General features: G+C 43.0%; 2 protein-coding genes across 2 annotated transcripts; one reads left to right on the top strand and one right to left on the bottom strand.

Annotated features, from left to right (window-relative positions):
* Positions 1 to 5,430: 5,430 nt before the first annotated feature.
* On the bottom strand, positions 5,431 to 6,431 carry c12h9orf116 (chromosome 12 C9orf116 homolog). The gene is made up of 3 exons (XM_005815285.2): positions 6,108 to 6,431; positions 5,757 to 5,835; positions 5,431 to 5,636 (listed from the first exon to the last, which is right to left on the bottom strand). The coding sequence occupies exons 1-3, from the start codon at positions 6,248 to 6,250 to the stop codon at positions 5,445 to 5,447; spliced, it is 414 nt and encodes a 137-aa protein (XP_005815342.2). The 5' UTR covers positions 6,251 to 6,431; the 3' UTR covers positions 5,431 to 5,444.
* A 14,755-nt stretch (positions 6,432 to 21,186) lies between these two features.
* On the top strand, positions 21,187 to 24,659 carry LOC111610329. The gene has a single exon (XM_023344025.1). The coding sequence runs from the start codon at positions 21,187 to 21,189 to the stop codon at positions 24,379 to 24,381; it is 3,195 nt and encodes a 1,064-aa protein (XP_023199793.1). The 3' UTR covers positions 24,382 to 24,659.
* Positions 24,660 to 27,994: the final 3,335 nt, after the last annotated feature.

Raw genomic sequence — 27,994 nt, forward strand, 5'->3', positions numbered from 1 at the left:
ACAGTGCTGGTTCTGCTGGTAGAACGGGAGGATCCTTCAGTCCCAGTCTGTTCTATTCAGTGCATTTCTATAGCATCGAGTCATAACTAATCTTTGCTAACAAAACCATAAATGTCCTGAACTTGTCCAGAGGACGCCAAGCTCTTGACCGGCTCATGGTGGTGAGCTACTGGCCGGTAGCCGCAAGGTGAGATCCTAAAAAAATTATTTTCAATCCAATCATGCAGATATTAAAATTGATCCCAGTTATCAATCAAAACATAAAGGTTAATTAATTATTCAAAATAGATTTAAAAAGTTTTTATCTAAGGAAACAGCAGCTTCACTCCTGACCAGCAGGGGGCGACAGTGGACAGGAAAAACTCCACTTTTACAGGAAGAAACCAGAACCAGAACCGATGGGCGGTTTGAGAAAACTGAATAGATGAACTGATGATTATTTTTAATGTTCATAAAAGTAAAAAGCTAAAATCAGGAGAGGGAGAGCGATGAGGTGGTGGCAGCATCATGCCTGTTCAGCTGGAAGGAAAGTTTTAACCCTGGATGTTTTCAGTAATCTGGGACTTTCTAGATTAGGGTGAACCCTCGATGGCCCCACTGACCTCCTGTTGGCCCCCTACTCGCCCCCCTATTGGGCCCCTTGACACCCACCAGCAGGCCAGGCGGCTGTAGTGCCTTGCCCAAGGACACAATGAAACCAGCAGCACAGCAACTGCAGGTGAACTCCTCCCACTGCCGTTGACTTCCTGTCCGCTCCAATCGTTCTCACTTCCAGTTCAGGCTTTCTCCCATTCACTCAGATTGTCTCTGGTAGATTTTCTACCAGCCAATCAGGGAACACAAAGAGACGATGCTAATGATGGCGCGGTTAGTCTGCGGTGCTTTACAATCAGGAAGTGAAGGAAGCCATTCAGTCTGTGTTGGATTTATTCTTCTCTCTTTACAGTGGAAGATGGTGACTTACAGCGCAGACACCTTCCAGTTAGCTCCTTAGCATTGAGCTACCGCACTACAAGCATCACAAACTAAAACATCAACAGAGGCCATGCCTAAAGGAAGTAATTTGCTCTACGCTTTGCTTCATACAAGCGGTCTGGGCTTCCTGTTGAGAAACAAAGTCTGGTTTCTCTAACAAAGACAGACAATCACGGCAGCCATCTTGTTAGTCGTTGCTTCCACCCTCAGAGCTGCTTGGTCTGTTTCAGGATACATCTTTAAATACGTCCAAAGTGAATAAACGCAGCAGCCAGTTCATGACAGGATGAGGATCTCTGATTGGAAATAATATTTTCAATTTTTCTGCTGCAGAGAAACACTTGAACTGTTTGAAACAAACGTTTTCACTGCAGCTTCTGCTGACTTCAGGACAAACTGAGCTAAAAATCCGGCAGCAGAAGAAGAGGAGCAGAGATCGCCTTTAAATAAATCATGTTCCTCTACGGGTTGTCATGGAAACAACATCTCCATCTGCAGCAGGCGCAGCATGGGAGTGTGCGTCAGATGGTTGTCAGCAAGATTCACACACACACTGAGTGTGTTGGACAGAGACCAACATTTCAGCCAGAGAAGAAGAAACAAGCTGTTCCCCATAAAATGAAAAAATGAAACTAAAATTAGTTCATATCAGATTTTTTATGACCAACTGGTGAAGAACATCTGAAGTCTCCATTCCAAACATTTTATCCTGGAACGGTGAACAGCATCAAAAAGCCTAAGTGAGGGCGTGCCATGGTGGCGTAGCGGTTAGCGCGACCCGTATTTGGAGGCCTTGAGTCCTCGACGCGGCCGTCGCGGGTTCGACTCCCGGACCTGACTACATTTGCCGCATGTCTTCCCCTGTTTCCTGTCAGCCTGCTGTCATATGAGGGACACTAGAGCCACAAAATACCCCCTGGAGGGGTAAAAAAAAAAGCCTACGTGAATCTGAAATCCATGTTTTCATCTTTGTCATTCGTTCTGTTTTCTAGAGAATCTGAACTAATTCCTGCTTTAAAGCTCCAGATGAAAACTAGATGTTTATGTTTCAGAACGCTAAGTTCCAGATCTCTGAAGTAACATTTGAATGTCATTGCATACAACATTTTTCTTGTTTTTAATTTCCGGTATTTCATGTTCACATGCTTCGATGTAAAACATTTTTTGATAACTTTCGACGACCCCAGACTGTGCTGAGTGATTCTGAAGTCTGCAGATGAAATGCAGAGAGTTAGGGTTAGAGTTCACTCAGATACAACATGGCGTTGATCCAAAATGGCGGACTTCATGTTGGGTAGGGACCGAGGCTGCAAGAGACTTTTGTAGATTTTGCTGAGATACAGACGTGTAACAAATTTCATGATCGTCTTTCAAAGAATGGCTTGGGGTTGAACTTTTAAAGGGGGCGCTGTGGAGGAATTAGGCCACGCCCACCAAATATTGGGCTGCATTGCGGTTGGACAACAATCCATCCTAATGAGTTTGGTGAAGCTTGGCTGAAACATGGTAGTTAGAGCCAAACGTATGATGATGGCGTTGATAAAAACAGGAGTTTCAGCGAACATTGTTTTTGCAGAATGTAACAGTAAAACTGCAGTACTCAGAAGACGCAGCAGATGGCAGCATAACAGCCTCTCCATTAACAACCATTGAACAAATTACCGTATTTTCCGCACTATAAGGCGCACCACATTATAAGGCGCACCTTCAATGAATGGCCTATTTTAAAACTTTTTTCATAGGGTTAGGGTAGGGTTAGGGTTATTCTATGCATTATAAGGTATAAGGCATAGAATAGAGGCTTAGACTTAGACTGACTTTATTGTCATTTTGCATGCACAGGGTGTATACAGAACGAAATTTTGTTGCATACGGCTCAGAACAATGTTTGAGGTTCCAATGTTATGAGGTTACAGTAGAGGCTGGGGTTACGTTATGCATCCACTAGATGGAGCTGCGCTAAAGGGAATGTCAACAAAACAGTCAGATAGGTCAGTCAAACTTTATTAATAGATTACAAACCAGCGTTCTGAAATTCCGTTCATTCCCAAAATGAATAAAAAGCTGTTTTATTATTTTCCTGAGGTAAAATCAGTGACGTGGTATTTTGGTGACACAGTTTATCTTTTAACAACAGCAAGGTATAACATATAGTGGAGGGGAACTTTTCCTCGATTCAATAAACACGTAAAAACAGTCTGATACTGTTACAGTAAATCAAATCACAATATATATCCACTTCCACTATAACCATTGATTGGTTCATGTTAAATTCTCTGCTGCTGCTCTGTTCCCATGTTCTACTGTGTGACTGATCGCCTGGAGCTTAAACTCTGCGTCGTAAGCATGTCTCTTAATAGGAGCCATTTTGGGGTCTTTACACAAAACCCAGCCTGCACCGCGCGCTTCTTCTTCTACGGGGGAAAATGAAGTCGGCGGCTGCTTACTGTAGTTGCGAGAACTGTTGTGGCTCAATATTGGTCCATATATAAGGGACACTGGATTATTGTAAGAGCGGAAATACTCTTTATGGAGTTGTTTTTTACTGAGGAAATCTGGTGCCGTAAAAGGTCAGTTTGACCTGAATAACTTGGAACTCCCTTCCCTTTTCTTGCTTGCAAAGCATAAAATTGGACCGAATTGTGATGGGAGGAAAGCTGTTTAGACCGATAATAACATATGAGTGATGGAGTGGCTTGTTTTGCACTTTTGAAATGGAGCAGATGTTGGAGGTCAATAGGTCTGAATATTCCCAAAGAAACTCCAATACACACTCATTTGAAAGCTGATAGAATTCTTATGTAAGGACACACGTCAAAGTAATGCTATTGGTCAAAACTTACCAACTTACACCAATGAAAATGAGATTCTATAAAACAGACTGACTCTAAGAATGAGATGAGATTTTGGGAAGATTTTTGAGATTTGGCTCTGTACTGTAAGATGATCTGTGGAACAGTGTAATAAATCTCCACCCGCCGTGGCCTGCAGGTAAAGGACTCGTCTCTGAGTATTATTTCTTATCTACAATTATTGTTACAAAGGCTCGGGTGTTGATTACTTTGGACTGGGAGAGGGAGGTGCGCCACCCGGTGGCGAGTTCGTTATCGCACATTCAGCAGCTGCAGAGGCATTATAGCTCTGGGAGTGGAGACACGCAGCTGCTGCTTACGGTTTCGGTTGAGGTCGATGTGCGTTCTTGACTTACTACCACATCACCTCCACATCCATACATCTCCAACTCCAAGCCTACCTTCTGCTGCACATCTGTACTACTGCTGTAACAACCAAATAAAGAGAGATTCTCAAGCAGGAAATCCCCTCCTCAGTTTGTCCTGATTGACACACAGTGGCGAGTGTAAACATTCCACCAGCCTCAAGTTTAAAACGTAGAACCTTCGCTACAACTATAATTAAGAGTTTAAGACCTTTTTCGATCCTACATTATAAGGCGCACTGTCGGCTTAAGAGAAAATTGAAGGTTTTTAGATGCGCCTTATAGTGCGGAAAATACAGTACGGTTTCATATTTCAACAAGCACCATCTGTGACTTGGGCGCCATGGCTACACCCACCACTGAAAACTCTTAGCGCTTTAAAGTAAGTGAGACCAGCTTGTTTTCCATCATCTGACACAAAATCGTCTAGATTAGGTCAAGGGGGTCAGAGATGCAGCTATCCAAGAAAAAAATAGTCACTTCCTACTAGTCAGACTATGTTGACACTGGATCGTCAGGCATCCCACCAGGATCACTCATGTCAAGTTTGGTGCCAATTGACCTTTTTATGTAAAAGTTCTAACGTTTTGTTTGTTTTGGCGAGTACGCCAAGTTGGCCGCTCCGCCACGCCCCCTGAACATACACGAAAGGTCAATTTTTTGATAACTTTTGAAGCCCTATGCTTGCATCCTGACCAAAAATGAAGCAGATAGGTCAAAATCCCTAGGAGTTTTTTGAAATTCAAGGTGTGTAAACGTGAAAAAATGGCAAAATTTTCCCTTTGACCCAAAATGGCGCCTCCCTGTGCATTTTAGGGGGTACCTCACAGGGACTTTTTTTCTTGATTTGAGGGGATCTCCCGAGCTTCAGATCTCTACGACCAAAGGTTTATCCTATCTCACGCTGTGGAGCAGTTTGGCCACGCCCACTTGTGACTGAACTGAAATCTGAACATTTCTGGCTCGGGACAATTTTGGTTAAAGTTTGTTGAGTTTTTTTAAAATGTTAAGGCGTCCAGAAATAATAAGAGATCTTGTGATGAAGGCTTTTGCAGCGCTTTCGTTACACAACATAGAAAAGCATAAATTATTCAGGCTTGAAGGATAAAACAGATTTTAAAAATGGATACATGAAGTAAGCATCAGGATGACACGGTTTCACCTGACTTAGTCAGTAGAGCTTTAAACAATGCCGCCATCTGCTGGTTGAGCTGGAGTAATACACACAACAAAACTTTCAGAGAGCAGGGAGTCATTTATTGCTGGACGCTCTGCATTGGTGTCCGTAGAGATACACGTGCTGCAGCTGGTATCTCTTGTTCTGGGTTTCCATGGGATGCATGACCCGGCTCCGGTCCACTGCCGTGTTGAAGCCCTGATCGCGTTGCATCCCGAACCGCAGGTAGTGTTCCGAGAAGCGGTGAGACATCACTTTGAAACCAGTCTGAAACAGGAAGGAGTGGGTTAAAGCCAACCCTGCATCTGTCCTTCTTCTCCCCTAAATCTATCAATTAAATGTTTCCAAAGCTTCAGATCATCTAATCAAATGCTAAACTCGTCTCACCTGCATCTCATGAACTGTTGGTTTCTTGCTGCCGTATGTTTGGTTCCAGGTCCAATATAAAGGATGAGTCTTCCTCACCCTGAGAACCAAACATAATCTTCATCAGGATGAAGGTAACAGGCTTCATTAACGGAGAATTGACTGACTGACCCCAGCCCTAATCGGCACCGAACCCAAAGTACAAGCTGAGACAACAGCAGAGCAGTCTGTCCTTAACATGGGCTCACAGTAATACTACTACTAATACTGCTATGGTAGTACCACCTGTGTGAAAGGCTGGTCTCAGGACAGCAGCAGGTTTGGATCGTTTAGGAATGGCTGACTGTTATTAATATGTTATTAATTATTTACCTGAAAGTGCTGAAAAATTCAGGATTGTTGAATCTCTCTGGCAGATCCGGATCGGTGCGGTAAAAGTCACAAGTTTGATTCTTCTGATCCTCCATGTCTGATTGCAGAGACAGTTCAGTTAGCAACAACAAAGGTGTTACCATGGAGACAGCAGGGACAGGCCCCGCCCCCTTCTGCTAGGATTTCCTTATAAGGTGGGAAGAATTTCTTTTTGTAGATTGTCTTCATTCAGAAATTACACAGCAACAGCAGATGCTAAAAAAATATGGGTCAGAACCACCAGAACCAAGACGCATAAAGGCCAACCACCCCGTTTGAGGCTCAAGAGACAAAGACATGGAGAGACAGAGAGAGAGACAGAGAGAGAGAGAGAAGCACAGGCAGTGAGGAAATGGACCTCAGGCCTCTCTGTCTCTGTCTCTCTCTCTCTCTCTCTGGGAGTGGTGGTGGTGAGTCTGCGGGTGGTGAGTTTGGGAGAGTGAAAGTGTCTCAATCGTTTTCTTTTTTGACTTTTTTCTTTCATGTATTTGTTGCTTTCTAATATTCTTTACTTGCTTTGGTTCTAAGTCTTGGGTTCTGGTTCTGGTTTTTGGTTTTCAGTGCTTGTAGCGCTGTTTGTTTGTGGGGATGGCGTCTCCAGAGCCGCCGCCCCTCTCTTTGAGAAATGGGATTCGGATCCAACCTGATCCGACAATCCCAGTTGAAACGGTTCTGTTGACAGTTGGTGATCTAGTTGGTCACAGCAATTTAATTTATGCTTCCAGAATGAATAAGGGAGTAGTGATATTTTTAAGAGAAGAGCGCTTTGTGAACCAGTTGATTGTTAGCGGGGTGACAGTAGGCGGGGAGTACCTGCAGGTCTCGCTGCTTGCGGTGCCCTCCACCCGGGTTATTGTCTCGGGCGTGCCGCCGTTCATTCCTAATGTTTTGTTGGAGAAGGAGCTCCAGCGCTTTGGGAAACTGGCGAGTGGTTTTAAAACTGTTGGTTTGGGATGTAAACATGATAAGCTGAAACACGTTCAGTCTTTCAGGAGGCAGGTTTTTATGTTCTTAAACTCTGCTACACAGACGCTAGAAGTTTCTTTCAGAGTGAAATATGAAGAAGGATCTTATATGGTTTATGCGAGTTCTGGGAGTATGAAATGCTTTGAGTGTGGGGATGTTGGACATAAGCGTTCTTCTTGCCCGCATAAAAATCAAGAAGCTCAGGTTGAAGTGAGCGGCAGTGCAGAGGAGTCGCGGGTGGTCGGGGCTCCTCCTCCTGCTGAGGGCGGGGCGTTTCCTCCGCCCGCTGAGGGCGGGGCGTTTCCTCCGCCCGCTAGCTTTGATGCAGGAGAGGGAAGCAGTGGTTTGAATAAACATATTGTACCGGAGGATACTGAAAAAACTGGAACCGGTGTTCCCAAGGACTCCTCAGAGGGGAGTAATCTGGAGGTAGAAACAGATCAAATGGTTGGCTGTGTTGTTGCAGAGGCTGTAGCGTTGCCTGAGGGTGGCGCTGCAGAGGCTGTAGCGTTGCCTGAGGGTGGCGCTGCAGAGGCTGTAGTGTTGCCTGAAGGTGGCGCTGCAGAGGCTGTAGCGTTGCCTGAAGGTGGCGCTGCAGAGGCTGTGGTGTTGCCTGAAGGTGGCGCTGCAGAGGCTGTAGCGTTGCCTGAAGGTGGCGCTGCAGAGGCTGTAGTGTTGCCTGAAGGTGGCGCTGCAGGGGTCCAGTCTGCTGCGCCACCTGCACAGGTAGAAGACATGGAGTACGACAACGACTCAGACAGTGTCTCAATCGCAGATTCACAAACATCTAGTGGCGATTTGTACACTCTGGAGGAAATTAATGAATTTTTGGATGAAACATTTGGCAAACAAGTTAAGATCCTTGACTATTTTCCTGATGCAGAAAAATTTATCAAGAGTGTATTAGTGGTTCGGAAAGTGGTTGGATTTGACATGTTAGATGAAAAGAAACGTTTCCGGTTAAAAAAACACCTGACAAGTGTCAGGAGACAGGTGTCAGCAAAAAAAGCGAAAGGTTCAAAGCGGCTGAAGAATCAGAGATAAGATAATGATTAAAGTGCACTAGGTGATTTTCTTTCTACTGTCTCTGTCTGATCTGCCTCTCTTTTCTATTTGTATGAGTAGTATCAGGGTGGGGACTTTAAATATCAATGGTGGGAGGGATCCACTTAAAAAGATGGTTGGTTTGGAGACGATCAGGCAAAAGAAACTTGATGTTGTTTTTTTGCAAGAGACGCATACAGACCATGACAATGAGGTGGAGTGGGGGCTGAGTTGGACAGGGAAATATTTTTTGTCTCATGGCACAAGATTATCTGCTGGTGTAGCAGCTTTATTCTCACCAGCTTTGGACATTAATGTTGTTTCTCATTCTGAGTTAGTTCCAGGAAGGGTCCTGGTGATTAGAGTGGAAATAAAAAAAAACCTTTTCTGTTTTATGAATGTTTATGCACCAAGTCAAGGGGATCAAAGGCTTAAAATTTTTAAAGATGTTCATAGTTTTCTGCAGCAGTCTAATCAAAATGAGTGTGTGGTGTTGGGGGGAGACTGGAACTGTACAACGAGTTTTTTAAATGATAGAACAGGGGAAGAACCTCATCCTCCATCGTCTTCTAGATTAATTGAGATGATGGTAGAGGTGGGTTTAGTTGATGCTTGGAGGACCAAACACCCCCAGGATATACAGCACACCTGGGTGAAAATGACGGACGGGATAGTGTGTGGGGCTCGTTTGGATCGTTTTTATATTTTAGATACGGATAGAAATAGATTGTTAAATTGTTTTATTTCTCCGGTTGGTTTTTCTGATCATCATCTAGTCCACAGGTGTCAAACTCCAGTCCTCGAGGGCCGCAGTCCTGCAGTTTTTAGATGTGCCACAGCTACAAAACACTGAAATGAAATGTCTTAATTACCTCCTCCTGGTGTAGGTCAGTTCTCCCAGCCTTGCTAATGACCTAATTATTCTATTCAGGTGTGGTGCAGCAGAGGCACATCTAAAAGTTGCAGGACAGCGGCCCTCGAGGACTGGAGTTTGACACCCCTGATCTAGTCTATCTAGATTTTCTTTGTTCAAGTGACATTAGATGTAAATCGCATTGGCATTTTAATACGAAATTACTTAAAGATAATCTCTTTTGTCAAACGTTTAGTGACTTCTGGTATATTTGGAAAATGAGAAAGTTAGAATTTGTGTCATTAACCGAGTGGTGGGAGGTTGGGAAGGCTCAGATAAGAGTTTTTTGTCAACAATATACAAGTTATTCTACATCAAAAATTAAAAAAGTGATTCAGAAATTAGAAAATGAGATAAAAGTGTTGGAAACTAATGTGTCTAATAATGCTGATAGTCAGCTGAGAGTTAAGAGGGATCAGTTAAGTTGTTATTTACATGAAAGGGCTAAAGGGGCTTTGATTCGATCACGGTTTATTTCAGTGACAGAGATGGATGCCCCTACATCTTTCTTCTTTAATTTGGAGAGGAGTACCAACAGGGCGAAACAGATAAGTTGCCTCCAACTTGCTGATGGAACGCTGACTGCTGATCCTTGTGCGATGAAAGAACACGCCGTGGCTTTTTACGGCGACTTGTACAAGAAACAGACATGTGACGGGGGATCCATGGAAACTTTGTTGGATGGTCTCCCGCAACTTGCCGCTACGGATCGGGAAATTCTGGATGTTGGCGTCTCGATGGAGGAACTGACGGCTGCAGTCGGACAAATGGGTTCTGGAAAGAGTCCAGGAATAGATGGTTTACCTGCGGATTTCTATAAACATTTCTGGAGGTTGCTGGGGGAAGACTTGTGGGAGGTGCTACAAGAGTGCGTGTCAACGGGTTTTTTGCCGTCATCCTGTCGGAAAGCTGTTCTTTCCTTGATTCCAAAAAAAGGAGATTTGACTTTATTGAAGAACTGGAGGCCAGTCTCTCTCCTGTGTGTGGACTACAAATTATTTTCTAAAGTGCTTTCCAACAGACTGAAAAATGTTCTTGAATTTATTATACATAAAGATCAATGTGACAGATAAATTAAGGATAATCTTTTTCTTTTGAGAGACTTGTTTGATATTTGTAGAATATATGGAATTGATGTAGGAATTATTTCATTGGATCAGGAAAAAGCTTCTGATAGGGTAGATCATGTTTTTCTTTTTTCTACTTTAAGAGCGTTTGGTTTCGGTGAGGGTTTTTTGTCCTTGCTGGGGTTATTATACAATGAAGCACCTTGTGTTGTTAAAGTTGGGGGTGGTTTAAGTCGTCCTGTGAAACTTCAACGGGGGATCAGACAAGGTTGTCCAATATCTGGTCAACTGTACTCTATTATAGTTGAACCTTTTTTGCATAAGCTTCGTTTTACTCTTAATGGTTTTGTTCTTCCAGGTTTGTCACATAGTTCAGGTTTAGTAGTCTCTGCTTATGCCGATGATATACATATTTTTATTCGGGATCAGAATGATATTTTGAGTCTTCAGTGTTGTTTGGAGTTATATGAGAAAGCTTCTTCGGCTAAAGTTAACTGGGAGAAGAGTTCTGCAGTTAAAGTTGGTTTATGGGAAAATAAAACTCTCCCTATATTGCCTGGGGATATGCACTGGGTGGATCAGGGTTTTAAGTTTTTGGGGGGTTTTTTGGGAACAGAGACTGCTTTGAATAAAAATTGGGAGGCTGTCATGGAGAGAGTGTGTGCCAGATTATCTAAATGGAAATGGCTGCTACCTCAGTTATCCTATAGGGGAAGAGTGTTGGTGGTCAATAACTTGGTTGCTTCGGCCCTTTGGCATAAATTGACTGTGTTGACACCGCCAGCCTCTCTTATACAAAGACTCCAAAGGACTATAGTGGATTTTTTCTGGTCCGGATGCCATTGGGTGAGGGCTGCGGCTTTGTATCTACCCGTGGAAGAAGGAGGACAAGGACTCATAGACATCACGTCACGGATTGCGGCCTTCAGGCTGCAAAGTCTGCAGAAGATGCTGTATGGAGTTGGAATGCCATGGCTGGATACGGCACGTCTTTTGCTACAGAAAGCAGGAAGGATGGGGTACGGTAAACATCTTTTCTTACTGAAGCAAGGATCTGTGGACTTGACTGGACTTACTCCGTTTTATCAATCAGTGATAAACGCGTGGAAGACTCTCACATTTGAGAGAGAGACTCAAATATCACCTGGGATGTGGCTTTTTGAAGAGCCTTTGTTTGAAAATGTTTTTGTCTCGTCACAACTCCTCTCATCCGTTACGCTACGATCTAGGATGATAGAAGTGGGTTGTGTGAAGTTGGGACATTTATTGAAGCTGTCTGTGGACGTTTTAATGGAGAGGTTGAACATAAGGTCTATCAGACTTGTTTCAAAGTTGAAAGACGAGGCGTGTGCGTCCTTGCCAGGTTTTCTTAGAGCGTTTGCTGTTAACGGTACTCTGTCTGACCAATGGGATGATGAATGTGAGTACAGTTTTCCTTCCCTGATCGTCTCTCCTGCAGCAGATCAGTGGCAGAACGATACAAGTTTATTGTTGTCTATCCGAGACACCCCGTTGGGGCGTTTTGAAAATCTGGAAAAGAAGGCTTTGTATTGTACTTGTGTGAAGGTTCTGAATTTACGCTCTCTGGCGGGAGTGAAGGTGTCGAAGTGGACTGAGTTTTTTGACTCCGGCTCTACCACGGGAGGCTGTTGGCGGTCCCTGTACAAACCCCCTGTTGAAAAACGGGTGGGTGACCTCCAGTGGAGGATTGTGCATGGGGCCATAGCTACGAACAGGTATCTGGCGCATCTTGATCCTGGCATTAGTGTTTCTTGTTGTTTTTGTTCTCAAGACGAAACATTGTTTCATTTATTTGTCGAGTGCGTGAGGTTGAAGTCTCTGTTTGATCTTTTAAGTCAGTTGTTTGATGGTTTTGGGGAATTGTTTTCAACTTGTATTTTTATTTATGGCCCGCGGTATTGTGTGAGAAAGAAGTCTATTCACATTCTTTTGAATTTTCTTTCAGGAACTGCGAAATTGGCAATATGGCTATCCAGGAGGAACATAAAGAACAGTCAGCAAACGGATGACGCATGTGTATTGTTTAAGAGATTGTTGGTTGCTCGGATTCGTGTGGAATTTGAGTTTTTTAAGTTAACAAAAGACATGGAGGGTTTTCTGTGCAAATGGGGTATTAAGGATGTGCTATGTACATTGGATGAAGAGTTTTTAGTTTTTCCTTTTCTGTTGAGTTGATCATTTCCTTTTGATTTGTTTGTGTTTTTTGTGGTTTTGACAATAGGAATGTAAAATAAAGGAATTTTAAACCCCAAACCTCTCTCTCTCTCTGTCTCTCTGTCTGTCTCTCTCTTTCTGTCTCTCTCTTCCTGTCAAAGTGAAATCAGGGTTGAAGCAGCAAAATGTTGAGGCAGTTCACTTTGCCTCTGAGCCGCCATTTTCAACATCCAAAATGGCTGACTGTTTGCTGTTTAGGCCTTGACTGCTAAAAACTACAACAACAAATTGTTTTTAAATGTGCAGTTTAGGTGCCTTTGCTTTCCACAGTCTTTGCTGGAGAAATTTGGCCCCTTTAATGTGTTTAATTATGACTTGTTGAATTCAGAGCAAAATTTAATGTAACATGTTCAGTGAAACAGAAATTATTTCAATGCTTTACACTTAAAACTGATTTTTTTGTGACAGACAGCTTGCTCTTTAAATTTTGCCATATTTCCAAGATGGCAAAAAATACACATTAAAATGTACTAATATTTATTTAACTGTATTAAAGGTAATTCCCTCTGCGATTTGACAAATTAGAGATATGATTACATATTTATCTGTTACCCATAAAACCATCTCTTCCATGTGGCTAACAGTTAGTTTGGTATAAAGTGGAGCTAATAAAGATCAAGGATAAACATACGTCATATTTAAAAATAAAATCAATGCCTGATGCTACATTTGAAAAATAAAAAGACTAATGGAACTAAATAGCGCTGGCTCCGTGGTCTGTGGAGACGGTGGTGGAACAGAGGACACCGTCTAAACTCAGTCCTGGACAACACCAGTCGTCCTCTCTGCACTGTTTTCCTTCAGGGACTGGTTCCTCTCACTGGGTTGTTCCACTGAGAGGATTAAAAACTCCTTTGCCCCACGGCCCATTAGGCTTTATAATGCTGCTATCTGTAGGAGGGAGACGGGCTAACTAGTATTTTAACATATTTAAGCACTTTTACTAGACCTCTTTTTAGTGGTAATGTATTTATTTATTATATTCGTGTACCTTTTATGGATGTCTCCAGCTGTATGATTTTAATGCTGTGTAGATGTGAATTAATGTGTGAGCAACAGATAACCTCAATTTCCCTATGGGATTAATAAAGTTTAACCTAACCTAACCTAAATTGTCTTTTTTAAAAGAAACTATGAATGTTGTGAATTTATGAACCAAAAATGTTACAAGAAACTCATCCGTTTTTTGCTCTAGTCTGAGAAGAAAATATTTGTTTAAAAATCAGGATAAGAAAACCAAACAGCTTTCTATTCCACTCCCACAAAAAACTTAAGATATTCATTTCATAATTATGCGTTTAGTTAAACGTTGCAACATCACAAAATCACAAACTTTATACCAGTATGTTAATATTTTAATTGAAGATTTGAAGTTTCTCTTGCGTATTTGTAGCATTTTGTAGCAGTTATCTTGTGACTATTCTTTTGCATTTATTCTTTTTTCTGCTCAGTTTATCATATCAAACATTTTTATACTAATGTGCTGTCATACTACTTTCTTTGAATTTTCTGTAAAGATGAGGAAAAAAACATTCCCATAATTCTGTCTTTTAACTCAAAACGTCACATGTGAAACTAACAAGGATTAATAACATCATTATATTCAAGTTCATATGACCCGCTTTTCCATTGCATATATTTAAGAAGGTATTCAATCTCATAATAATAATAATAATAATAATAATAATAATAATTTGTCATGACTATAAGCAAAAACAATAACAAATACACCCTGATGGCAGTCCGTCTGTATGCAGGATGATTAATGGTTCATCAATCGATAATCCGAATGAATTTGGTCCAATAATCCAAAGCTAAATTAAATGTCCTACTGCAAGGCTGCGCTGATGGTTCAGAAAACCTGACATAAACAAGGTCATAAGTAACAAATTAATTAACATTCACATTTCAGGGTTATACTCTTATCCAACATAATTAAACATTCAAAAATAAAATAATTGTTATATTTCATAAAGCATTTCTCAGTAATCATTCAAATTAATTTAAAGTTAAAGATTACGGGTTTTACATTTTTTTAATCGCTACTGTAGGGATTTAAAATGGGCCACCACATTTCTGCTAAAAACAAAACAAAGTACACAAAATAAACGACTCACCATGGAGTGGTTGCCAGAAAGAATCAAATATATTTGTTCGGTTGTTTTCTTTCGGCCCGATTCAGAAATATTCTTTAGCTATCTTAGAAATGCGCCAAACACAAGCAGGTAGCCACAGAGCGGACCCGAGTTCACCTGCAACCCGGAACTGAACAGTGTGCTGTCAGGCTGACCGCCTACGGAGTCCTCTAGGGGACATGGGAAAAAAAATATTTTGCGTTACCTCGCAAAACTTTGGCTTCCCCTCGCAAATAGGCTTGCTGCAATATTTGCTGGTGTATTTTGTGTGCAGTCACGAATGTTAATTTAACATTTCAAACATGTATATTATTAAAAAAGAGAGGATCATTTAATGCTAGCTTTGGACAAAACGTTTGGCTCTTTTCCTCTTTAATCTTGCCCGGGATTGACGAGTGACGCTCTCCATGGGCGACGTGCAGCGACCGCGTGCTGCTAAAACGAAACAACAACAAAGCGTGTTGACGTCACAGATCACAGAGTTTAATCTCATACAAAACAATGAACAACAAAGCTGCAGAGGAACAAAGATATGCATTTTATCACAAAATAAGACACACAAGGGAAGACACACGAAACACATAAGACAGACAAAGGCGCCCACGTGGAGAAAAGATGAAAAAAACTCTCACTCCGTTTTCTGGCCTGGAATTTTAAACAGAAGAGGAGTTTCCCTATTTAATATATGCAAAGGAGGCGCTCCGTTGTCTGACCAATCAGGGACCCGTTTCGTCCCACCAGAGAACCCCGGAAACTCCCCTCCTTCTGGCAAAGGTGTCTGGTTTTTATCTAAGTCCGAGGGCGGACCACTTCGCGGTCATCTCTGTCTGGTACGGGCGATCCCTGGCGCCAAGAAGTCTCTTGCCCCCCCCATCGGAATGTAAATTTTATTGCTCTGGTGTGGGGGAGACAAAGGGCCCTGCATCTCAGACGAGACCTGTTCCAAATAAGAGTATTATACATAACTGTTACACATGTCGTAGATTAACTGTATTAAGCACTAAAATTAATCATTTTTCCTTAACAATATTTAAATGTGAAGCAAACTAATGGTGGTAGAGCTGCACGGGGTTCACTCAGGAAATCTCATCCGTCAATCATCTCCAGGCCACTTCTTTGTTCTGTCATGATTATCGATTTAATCCATCGATAATGGTTTTTGATTATCTTGCTTCAAACTTTACAAGGACTGCGACAGACTGACCAGGACAATCAATGCACAAGTGCCAACGATCTACGACACGGTCAACAGAAACTATGACCACTCCGCCACCCGTTTCCTCGTGCACACGACGCCACTCACCTTGCAGTTCATACCTAGTGACATCACGCCCGCATCGACACGCCCACCACCCAGGTGTGAAAGCCGCGTGCTCTTGTCATATCAATAATTACTTATTTCATTCATATGGCTCTTATGAGCCACGTTAAAAAACTGTTTATTATTATTAATTCTTTGGTGCAGAAAACTGATTGAAACTCGATTTATTCACTTGTTAAGGAATCATGGCTATTTTTGATGGTTTAATATAGTTAAACTAATGCCATGTGCGTATAAGTAGACCAACATTCCATTTGGACAAAAGCAGATGCAAGGCAGGAGTTCACAGATAAACATTCTTTTGGCAAGGCTGTAATTTAGACCAGCCATAAAACACAAAGCTCTTGAAAGGTTTTAAATTAGGAGGCCATAAAGAATATCTTCCCCGGCTCGCAGGTCAGAGGTCGGGGGTTTCTCAGGAGCTCAGAGTTGCATCTGGAGTTGACCACAACTTAGGAATCTTGGAAAACACTTAGTTTAATTTCTGATATACCTCTTAATATTAATAGCAATAGTGTGTTAGATTAAAATATATTACCCAAGTTACAAGTACTAATCTAGTTAAATGGAATGTATTTGAAAATGTACTAACTATGACAATATCGGAAACCAAAAGGGAATGGTTTGAATGTTATGTTTTACAGGATGAAAAAGACTTCTATCTCATTATTGTTTGTGATAAGGTAAAGATTCACATCTTTGGAGAAGCTGACTGCAGAGGAGCAAGATAGGTTTTGTGAAAATAACTTATAATTTTAATAACTAAAATGACTCTTGATATTTGTCATTAAAACTCAGGGGAAGGTCTAAGTTTTTTCCAAGGTAGCTCTTGGTTGGTCAAAACAGAGGTACGCCCTATTTGCATATATTAACAAAGAGAAACGCCTTCACTAGAAAAGGGAATGCTCAGTAATAAGAATTCAGACAACTGCCCTGTTTTGCTTTTAAGCATCAGCTGTCTCCAAAGGCGCCTTTGTTCTTTTTCTTTTAATTCTTTTGTCTCAGGTAAAGAATGTACTTCTGTGTACTCTGAAGTTTTCTTGTTAAATTCATACGGTGTTTTCTATTGAATTAAACTCTGCATTTCTGTGACGTCATTGTGCCTCGCCGTCTCCTTGCCAGCCGTGACGACATCCGCTCGCGACTCGGCGAACAGGAGGGAAAGCAGAGCCATGCTGTTTCCAAAACTTAAGCTAACCAAATAACTTTCCTTCCTTAATAATTTGGGGGCTCGTTCGGTTGCGGATTCTGAGCGGACGGCTCTGTCACGCGCTGGCCCGGTTCGGCTCGGACGCTACAGTCGGGTAAGACTCTTTGATTTGTTTCCGTGTCTGCGACACGTGGGCGATCGGTGCTGGCTGTTTTGGTGTGTGACTACAGGGCTGGAAAACTGCAGATGTATGTTGATGCTTCTAAAAGATTTTGTTGTTGATAGATTTGAATAGACACGGGTACAGAGGATCGTGGCAGGTCCAAGCAGTCGGCTTAACGTTACCGCTGTTATAAGGCTAGGTTTTAAGTGAATTTTTCCTGAAGGCTTAATTCTGTCCCTTCGAAAAAATTGGGAAAGTTTGTGTCTAAGATTTGAGTTGTATCACTCGGAGGACTGAAAGCCGGTTGAATCACCGATTAAGGACTGAAAGCAGGTTGTATCACCGATTAAGGACTGAAAGCAGGTTGTATCACCGATTAAGGACTGAAAGCAGGTTGTATCACCGATTAAGGACTGAAAGCAGGTTGAATCACCGATTAAGGACTGAAAGCAGGTTGAATCACCGATTAAGGACTGAAATTTGAGTTGGATCACTCGGAGGACTAAGTTTATAAGTTTGGAAATTACTGCAGTTTTTAGCCGGCATTTTATTTTGATTTTTTATTTTTATTTTTTCTCCCCTCTGTCTTGTACGTTTGTCCGAAACTGTGTTTTGTGTCTCTGTGTTTCTCTGTGTTTCTTTGTGTTTCTCTGTGTGTGGCGATCTGTGCTTGTTGCTGCGACACGAGGCTGTTTGAATCTGTGTGTGTATCTGCGTGTGTATTTGCGTGTGTCTGTGTGTGTGTATGCTAATTGCCTTGAGCGGAACGCTGTGTTTAAAAAAGCGCTGCTTGTGTGAATTTGCGTGGTTTTTGCTACATTTATTGTAAAGTTATTATGGATACTGGGTTGACAAATGATGTTATAGGCCATTCATATAGTCTGGCTCCGTGGAAAACTCTGCGGGACCAGATTGCGGACTTCATTTGTATTTATGATAAACAACTTGGTCTGAATTCGCTTGATGTGACGGCGGAGGAATTGAAAGTCAGGTTGGAAAATGCGGTCAGCAAAAACAATGAACTCCTAAGTGCTGAAAAGCCGTTAGGACTGATTCTGAATGCTTGTCTAAGTCAGGCTTCAGCTGATAGGGATGCGGTGCGTGGTGAAAAGGATGGGGCTACTCTGTTTCGCAGAAAGAAACTAATTAAAAAGCTGGAAAATGCGGAACAGGATAGGCAATTCTGGGCTAAGCTTCTGGTGGGTTGGCAGGGGACGGATCACCTTTATGGAAAGGGTTCGGTTACGAAGGCTTCAGACTCATTACACGCCCCGGTTGATCTTTCGGGGGTTTCCTCTGACCGGCCGAAACAGAAGCTTAATCCATCTGTTGCTTCACCCCCACCCCCATATAATGACACTAATCCCTCTTGCACGGGGTTGTATCCAGTGTTGGATGTTCGGAGGGGCACAGCTGAATGGGATCTCCTGAGGGTTCCTCCTCAGAGTTCTTCTGCTCCACCGGCGCGGGAGGATCCCGATTTAATGACGCCATGCCCGGCGTCCCCTCTTGGTGTTCGCTCTGTTTCTGATAGTCTTCCTATGGCGGATCGTGTTCAACGTGAAAAACTTTGTTTTTCTAGATATCCTTTGGCGACTTCTTCAGGTGTGGCTCAGGTTTCACATCAGTTCAGCAGTCCTGCACCTCCCGTAGCCTCTTCCTCACAAGAGGGGGAGCAGGGGGAGGTTCAGTTGAATGTAGATGTGTCACTGGTTGGCCGTCTGGTTGAGGAGCCCCCACCCATTCGGGGAAACTCAGTGTCTTCTCCTCCTGTTTTGAAAAATGATGTGAAGTTTACCTCCGCTCCGATGCAATTTCGGAGCGGACGTAACCTGTGTGACATGCAGAGAAGGGATGTTAGTCCCTCCCCTCGTGAGGTGAGCACACCAGGGAGGTGCGGTGCCACCTCTAATGCTGTCACTTTTCAGGAACGACTTTTAAGTTCAAGCAGGAAATCACAGGGGGGTATGGATGAGTTGGACTCAGACCTTTCAAATAGATCGGTTCATTCTGAGGCTCCGTCAGTACGTTCTGACAGTTCTTCTCATTATGCTATGCCTTTAATAGTTTCCCACCAAGGACAGAGATACAAGCCGTTTTCTTTTGGAGATTTACAGACCCTTATTGAAAAATTACCATCTTTGGTGGACGGTGCTACTCCTTGGTTACATGCATTAGATTCACTGACAGGGGGGTTGACCTTAGCATTGGGGGATTTCAGGGCACTTTTGAGTCGTTCAACAACGACAACAAATTGCCGTGATGTCGAGCTGTCTGCGGGAACTTTGAACTTCCCTGATGAGACGCCTCTTACAGCTGTTCTGACTACTGTGGGTGCGGCCTTGAGGGATATATTTCCCCCTGTGTCGCTGTCACTTATTCCAAAGTTTTTCTGGGATTCCAAAGAACACCCAAAGGTATTTTTAGACAAAGCCGTAGATATCTGGAGGCGACAATCTGGGGTTCATCCAGCTGTTGCTACATTAATGAGGGAACATTTTCGTCAAGCTGTTTTAAATGGTGTCCCTACTTCTGTCGCTGCTTCAATGGGGACAAACCCGGAGTTGAGATCTTGTGACCATGCGAAGTGGGAATTGCATTTGTTGCATAATATGCAGGTTTTTCAGGATAAGGAGAAAGAGAAGGAGAGAGAGCAAGAAGATCTTAAGAATCAATTATTGAAACTTCAAATAGGAGAAGCTAAACAGAAAATTAATCTTGCAAAACAGGAAAGACAGGAGGTTAGAGCTATGTTGGCGGCTGTTGCACGCGCTCCTCTTCCGGTGTTTCATTCTGGTCCTGGCGTGTCAGCTCCTCGTTTTCGGTCTGGTCTTCCGGGGTGGCGTGGGGGCAGACGGGGACGGCCTGCAGTGTCGGTCGCGCGAGGAAGGGGTGGACGCGGCAGAGACAGGTGTTTTTATTGTGGGGAGGAGGGTCACTGGGTTCAACAGTGCCCTCACTATATATCCGATGGTGCGTTGCCGGACTTGTCATCACAACAAACTCCGAATGCTGCATTGCTTCCGCAACGTCCAGGACAGTTTTCTCAGGCTGGACAGTATTGACACACCCCGGGGAAGAACCTAAGTCAGGGAGCTTTGGCAGATCCCCTGATTGATGTGACAGTTGATGGACAATCATTACCATTTTTGGTGGATACAGGGGCAACATATTCCACCATGAATGCTGTCATGCCTTCACATAAACTTTCTGATCAGACAATATCAGTGGTTGGTTTTTCTGGGGTGAAACAGACTCTGCCAATCTCCACGCCTCTGCACACGGTTGTGGGCAGACAGAAAGTGACGCATCCTTTTGTGTGCTCCCCCTCATCTCCCGTTAATTTACTAGGGAGGGACTTGTTGATTGCTTTGGGGGCAACTATTTTGTGTGGACCTGATGGATTACTTGTCACTTTTCCTGATGGATCGTCTCACGCCTGTTCTCCGGTTTGTACCCATGGACAGTTTTTGCTGCAACAAGCTGAGGAGCAACTGGCTGACATATACTGGGGGCGTTTACAGCCGGAAAAGACTGATCATGCTGGAATTCTGTCTTGTTTTCTGCTTTGGAAGCCCTGGATTCAAGCGCTGGCTCCGTATGGTCCGACCCCTGATCTGCCCCATGTTACTTTGTTTTATGACCGAGACCAGACTGAATGGTTCCAGGAGCAGTTTGAGACACATTTAGCCGGTGGTGACTGGACTGTATTTTCACAGGACATTTATGTGGCACCGGAGGGGGTGGCTGCGGCTGTTGATCTGACTCAAGATCAGTCGTTTTGGTATAAAATGCAAGATGAAGCTGTTCCACATATTTCTTTGGCTCTCCATCCTGGCCATCAGGCCATGGAATTAGGGGGTGTGGTAAAGCGCTCCCTGGCAGTTTCAGACTGGCAGGCAACTGTTAATACAGACCTCTTTTTCTCTCCTTCTACAAACACCTACAGAATAAAGTGTTCTGCTGTAGATTCTGTAGTTTTGGAACATCTTCAACTTCCTAGGCATCATGGCAGGGAGTTGACTGATCATCCAACTGCAGCTGCAATGTTGGCTTCTCTGCCTGAATGTCTGTGGGCAACGGGTCCTACGGACGTGGGGCTTGTTGATGTCACACCTGTCACTTTTGATTTGCGACCGGGTCCTCCTATTTGGAGGTCTCAGTATCCTCATAAGCAGGCGGCAGAAGAGGGACTAGCAGAAACTATTGGGGGTCTTCTGGAGGCTGGTGTGTTAGAATCTTCCACCTCTTCCTGGAACACTCCTATTTTACCAGTCGAGAAGAAAGGGACGGGTAAATACCGCATGGCACATGATCTTCGGACAATTAATTCCGTTTTATTGACCCCTACGGTGCCAGTCCCTAATCCTCATGTTGCATTAACGAACCTTGATCCCTCTCAGACTTGGTTTTCTTGTGTGGACCTTGCTAACGCTTTCTTTTGTCTCCCATTGGCTGAGGAATGTAGAGATGTGTTTTCTTTCACCTACGGGGGTCAGCAGCTGAGATATACGCGTTTGCCTCAGGGTTTTGCTCTCTCCCCAGGGCTCTTTAATCAGGTTTTGAAACAGCAGTTAGCAGACTGCTCGTTACCGGACGGTGTGACTCTGATTCAGTATGTGGATGATCTCATGCTGGCAGCACAGTCGTTGGAGTCCTGCATTGAGGCCACGCGACGTTTGCTGTCACACCTTGCTGACAGAGGTTTTAAAGTGAGCAGGTCTAAATTGCAAATTGCGAGAAAGCAGGTTTCTTTCTTGGGGCGGACTATCACTGCGACTGGCACTCAGATGTCTGCCAGTCACAAATCTGCTATTCTCGATCACCCTAAACCACACACGGTGAAAGACATGCTGTCCTTTCTTGGTTTGACTGGATATAGTAGGAACTATGTTCCTAACTATACTGGTTTGACAGACCCTTTACGGGCATTAGTCAGGGAGCATGGGACTCGTAAGCTCAATCAGGCTTTGACTTGGACTGTGGAGGCGGAAGATGCTTTTATCTCTCTGAAACAGCAATTGGCTGCTGCTGCCCAGTTGGCTGTCCCAGATTATGCTTCGCCCTTTTATTTGGATGTTTCTGTTACAGAACTGACGGTCAATGCAGTTCTGTTTCAGAAAAAAGGGGGAGACAGGAGAATCCTCCAATATGTCAGCGCAATGTTGGATCCGATGGAGAAAAGACATCCGACATGTACAAGACATGCAGCAGGTGTGGGAAAAATGATTCAAAAGACAGCACACATTGTGATGGGTCATCCATTACAGGTTATGACATCACACAGTGTGGTGGCATATGTGAATTCACAACATTTCACATTAACTACATTGAGACAACAAAAACTGAGCAAAATTCTGGAATCACCTAATATAACTTTTGTACATAACGGAGCGAATATGGCTGACAGGATGCAAGATGGACAGCCACACAACTGTGACGAATTAGTACTGAAGGAAGAAAAGATAAGACCGGACCTACAAGCTTCTCCTCTAGAAGGTGAAGATGTGAAAAACTTTTATACAGACGGTTGTTGTTTTAAACATGACACAGACGGTTTGAGAGCAGCATATGCGATAGTGGAAGACTTGGGCAGTGAGTTTCATGTTTTGAAGGCAGAAAAACTGCAGGGTGCCCAATCAGCACAGAGGGCAGAAGTAATAGCAATGGTTGAAGCACTGAAACTAGCTGAGGGAATGAGGGTGAATCTTTACAGTGATTCAGCTTATGTGGCTAGCGCTGTACATGTGGAACTTCCTCAGTGGCTCAGAGCAGGATTTATGACTGCAACACAAAAGCCCATAAAACATGAAACTGAAATGAAAGAATTGGCAGAAGCATTACTGTTGCCTCAATCTGTGGCTGTGATTAAATGCAAAGGACATGATCAGAGCAAGACCAGAGTTGCAGCAGGAAACGCAGCCGCAGATGAAGCCGCTAAGAGGGCAGCGGGATACCTGACATCTCTGGTGATGGTGAGTACTGAACTTGAACAGGTTGAACAAAATCACCTTGAAAAAATTATTTCTCATCAGAAAACCGTGTCACCTGAGGAACGATCAGTCTGGAGGGCCAGAGGTGCCGTCTGCAATGAAGGACTCTGGCGGGGACCAAATGGTAAAGTAATTCTTCCTCCAAATATGAGATTCCAGGTTTTCCAGGAAGCTCACGGACTCGGACATGTGGGTATTGCACAGATGCTAAAAAATCTAGAGCACTGGTGGCATCCATTTTTGAGAGACATGGTCAAGGAATATGTGAAAACATGTGAAATTTGTGGACAACATAACGCAAAACCAACTATTAGGCCACCAGTGGGACATTTCCCTTGTACTACACAACCAGGTAAGGAAATAATTATTGATTTCACAGACATGGTAACACCCGTTAGAGGATACAGGTATGTATTAATGTGTGTGGACGCATACTCGGGCTGGCCAGAGGCGTGGCCAGCGAAAAAGGAGGACAGTAAAACTGTCATAAAGTGTCTGATCAATCATTACATTCCGACCCATGGATTTCCAGAGAAGGTGAGATCAGATAACGGCACTCATTTTAAGAATCAAGATCTGCAGAAAGTGGAGCAGCTGCTTGGATTGAAACATTCTTTCGGTACAGTATACCATCCCCAGTCACAAGGCAAGGTTGAGAGGTTGAACCAAACTATCAAACAAAAATTGGCCAAAGTATGTGCACATACCAAATTAAATTGGGTAGATGCTTTGCCTATTGCTTTGATGTCTGTTCGAATGTCTATTAATCAAACAACAGGGTTCTCTCCATTCGAGCTCCAGACCGGACGGATTTTTCCAGGACCTGGGAGTCGCGTGCCTGGATGGAAAGGTGAACTTGCACATTTATCTCATAAAGATTTCTTTACTGAGTTACAGAGTCTGGCTGCGGAATTTGCGAAATACCAGACGGCACAGGAGCGTCCAGCTTCAGGACCAGTTCCAGGAATCGACTGGGTGCGCCTGAAGGTCATCAAACGGAAGTGGTCTGAACCTCGCTACACCGGACCACACCGAGTAGTGGAGAGGACGTCTCATGCTGTTCGTCTACAAGGGAAAGGAGACACCTGGTTTCATTGGAGTCAGTGCACAGCAGCTGAGGAGCCACAGCGTGCGCTCCGTGATGTACAGGAAGAGCTTCGACTTCAATCTTCGGACGAGGAGCAACGTCAGGCGCTTCCAGGAGGGAGTGTAGCAGGAATTCCTGCCACAACCACTTCAGGTTCCTGAAATTCAAAGTTTAAAAGGCTCGGACAGGCATAATAATCCTGTTCCGATGTCCTTCCATTGAGGAAGAAGGAGATTTCATACTCTCCTTAAAAACTCACTGGAATATTGGCATAATAATCCAATTTTCAGTGAGCAACGGCTGCGAAGGTGGAAACTTGAGGTTTCCGACCGAGAAGGATCAGGCTACGAGAAGATCCACATTAACTCATTTTTCTTGCGAGTTTCGTTTTTGCGAACTGTAAAAGAACTTTCGTCTTTGCGCGTAATTTTTATCATTTTTTGAAGAAGACTTCATATTTTGTTTTTTACAGACTTTTAAAGAACATTTGAAAAAAAAAAAAAAAAATAAGACTTCATATTTTGTTTTTTATAAACTTTAAAAAAAAAAGAAAACTATTGTGTAATTCTTTATGTCTGCATGTTTTTGATTGGTGGCGAGTATATTTTTAAAATTTCCAGAATAATTTTTAGCTATTGTTATATACATATTTTAGTCTTATTTTTGCATTTTTACATTTGGGGCTGTTCTGTGTACTGTGTTTTTGGGTTGTATTCTGATAATTGAGTTTATGATTTTTTCATATTTGTAGAACGATAAGTGCCTTTCACGCTTAATTTTACCGGTGCAACTTTGCGGTTAAAAGGTGAGTATTAAAATTGTTGAATAACGCAGGATTACATTTGACAGGTTCGCAGGATGGGGTTCATCTTAAGATACATGAATTGGGAGTGGAAGTTTTTGCTGGGTGTGTTTCTTGAACTCAATTTGTTGGGAATGTGGGTTTTCGGAGGATCCACGAGTGGACTCATTTCCTCACAGACACTTAATCTCCGACCGAGTCTTGTCGAGTGCGGAGTGTCTTGCGGAAATGCGACTGTTCGTGTGGAGCGTTCTTTGAGTCCTCCTGTTGATAAGTGCCTCACTAAATATCGTGGAATTGAGTTGAACTATACTCTGGGTACTGTAACTAATTACCAAATTGATCTGTGTGAGGTCATTCGTCGCTGCTGGTCGACCCCTCAATCCTGGCAGAAGACTTCTGTGTATTTGTGTGGTGATCTGACCTTCCAACGACATTGTATTACTCAGGAAAATGGGGTTCGACACTTGTGTCCCACTTGGAAATCGGCCTTCAGATGGGTGGGATCAAGTTGGAGTCCACCGTATGCTCATAAATCTGTCACTGAATATGACAAGGTTACCATAAGACGAGGGACTTTAAGACATTCTCCACCGACGGGTAAAAATCCTTTAGTGCTAACCATTTCCTCGATGCATGATGTTTTCTTTAAACAGTATCCGGCAGATTCAGCTGTTTATTTGACTCTAGGTGCTTCGGTTGATGATAAAGATCCACTTGGGGTTATTAAAATTAATATGGTCAGACCTGAGGGGGAGGAAGACAGGGATATGGCAATTCCGGATCAGCATGCGGCTAAGATTGATTACACAGCAGTTTCACCATTGGACATCATTCAAACAGCGACGGGGTATAGGGAAAGAAATTTATGGCTGAATTGGATGGTGCAAACGGCTAAAGAAACTAATATTGGGAACTGCATTGCATGTGCTACAGCTAGACCTCATTTGTATACTGAACCTGCCCCATTACATCTGGGAGATAGTTGGGGTTTTAATTGCATGCTGAGACTAACAACTGAGGCAGACCCCGTAAATTGTGATGCGCTTGCAAAAATATATCCACCTATTAATAACTATACTCAGACGGGAACTTTTCTTCCGGTTAAGGGTAAAGGTTTATATGTGTGTTTTAATTTTACTCATCTTAAGCCCGATTTCAATCTAGGACAGATTTCTAGTGATTGGTGTAATGTTACTTTAACAGCGGCCGGAATCGGGAGTTGGGCAAGAGCTGGTCTTTATTATTTTTGTGGGGGTGATAGATTATATGTGCGTATTCCTCCTAAGACTGTTGGAGTATGTGCCATGACTCGTCTGGCTGTGCCGCTTATGGTTGTAGGAGAAAGGCTTGATCCTGTAGGACCGGAGCAGGTGCTCACCTTACAGGCTCAGGGGCACAAGAGACAGGTGCGTAATACACGTTTTGATACTGCATTTGATTTGACTACTAATTCTCCCACTTATGTAGATGCCATCGGCGTGCCGAGGGGGGTCCCGGATCAATATAAATTGGCGGATCAAATTGCAGCAGGTTTTGAAAATATACCGGTGTTATCAGCTCTTTTTCCTATCACGCCGAATAAAAATGTTGACAGGATAAATTATGTTCATTATAATCTTTTGAGGCTAGCGAATTTGACCAGGGATGCTGTTGGGGGTTTGAAGGAGCAGTTAGCTCCTACTTCTTTAATGACAATTCAAAATCGGATGGCGCTGGACATGCTGTTGGCCGAAAAGGGTGGAGTCTGTTTTATGTTCCAGGAGAGCTGCTGTACTTTCATTCCGAACAATACGGCCCCTGATGGATCTGTCACTCGAGCGTTGGAAGGTTTGAGAATTTTGAGTAACACTATGCATGAACATTCAGGTATTGATGGCGGCTTGGACAGGTGGTTCTCTACTATGTTTGGTAAATGGAAAGGGATTGTTATGTCATTGTTAGTTTCGGTGGCTACGTTTGTGGCCATAATAGTCACATGCGGATGCTGCTGTGTTCCGTGTATACGCTCGGATTAGGCTTATTGCAGTTTCAATTGAGAAGGGAAGCAGCGGCCCACCGCCTCCACCGCCCTATCAGATGCTTTTTCGGGGAGCTGCTGATGGGGGGGTTGTGGAGCTGGGCGGTTCTGTTTGAACAGGGGGAATTGTATTTGAATTGTTATTTCATTTAGTATAGTACGTAGTTTTAGTTCCTCTATTAGAATGCATAATCGATTTGTTTGTGAGGTCTGATTTATATAATTCTCAGACCTCAACAGGGGGAATTGTTAAGGAATCATGGCTATTTTTGATGGTTTAATATAGTTAAGCTAATGCCATGTGCGTATAAGTAGACCAACATTCCATTTGGACAAAAGCAGATGCAAGGCAGGAGTTCACAGATAAACATTCTTTTGGCAAGGCTGTAATTTAGACCAGCCATAAAACACAAAGCTCTTGAAAGGTTTTAAATTAGGAGGCCATAAAGAATATCTTCCCCGGCTCGCAGGTCAGAGGTCGGGGGTTTCTCAGGAGCTCAGAGTTGCATCTGGAGTTGACCACAACTTAGGAATCTTGGAAAACACTTAGTTTAATTTCTGATATACCTCTTAATATTAATAGCAATAGTGTGTTAGATTAAAATATATTACCCAAGTTACAAGTACTAATCTAGTTAAATGGAATGTATTTGAAAATGTACTAACTATGACAATATCGGAAACCAAAAGGGAATGGTTTGAATGTTATGTTTTACAAGATGAAAAAGACTTCTATCTCATTATTGTTTGTGATAAGGTAAAGATTCAAATCTTTGGAGAAGCTGACTGCAGAGGAGCAAGATAGGTTTTGTGAAAATAACTTATAATTTTAATAACTAAAATGACTCTTGATATTTGTCATTAAAACTCAGGGGAAGGTCTAAGTTTTTTCCAAGGTAGCTCTTGGTTGGTTAAAACAGAGGTACGCCCTATTTGCATATATTAACAAAGA

Source organism: Xiphophorus maculatus, chromosome 12, assembly GCF_002775205.1.
Source record: "Xiphophorus maculatus strain JP 163 A chromosome 12, X_maculatus-5.0-male, whole genome shotgun sequence".
NCBI lineage: Eukaryota > Metazoa > Chordata > Actinopteri > Cyprinodontiformes > Poeciliidae > Xiphophorus > Xiphophorus maculatus.

Bases quoted from the DNA above. Each gene is read 5' to 3' on its own strand.
- LOC111610329 (XM_023344025.1), top strand. From the start codon at position 21,187: ATGTTGGCTTCTCTGCCTGAATGTCTGTGGGCAACGGGTCCTACGGAC.
- c12h9orf116 (XM_005815285.2), bottom strand. From the start codon at position 6,250: ATGGTAACACCTTTGTTGTTGCTAACTGAACTGTCTCTGCAATCAGAC. The intron at 5,836-6,107 runs GTAAATAATTAA...TTTGGTTCTCAG, and splicing joins GAATTTTTCAGCACTTTCAG to GGTGAGGAAGACTCATCCTT. The intron at 5,637-5,756 runs GTGAGACGAGTT...TTCCTGTTTCAG, and splicing joins CAACAGTTCATGAGATGCAG to ACTGGTTTCAAAGTGATGTC.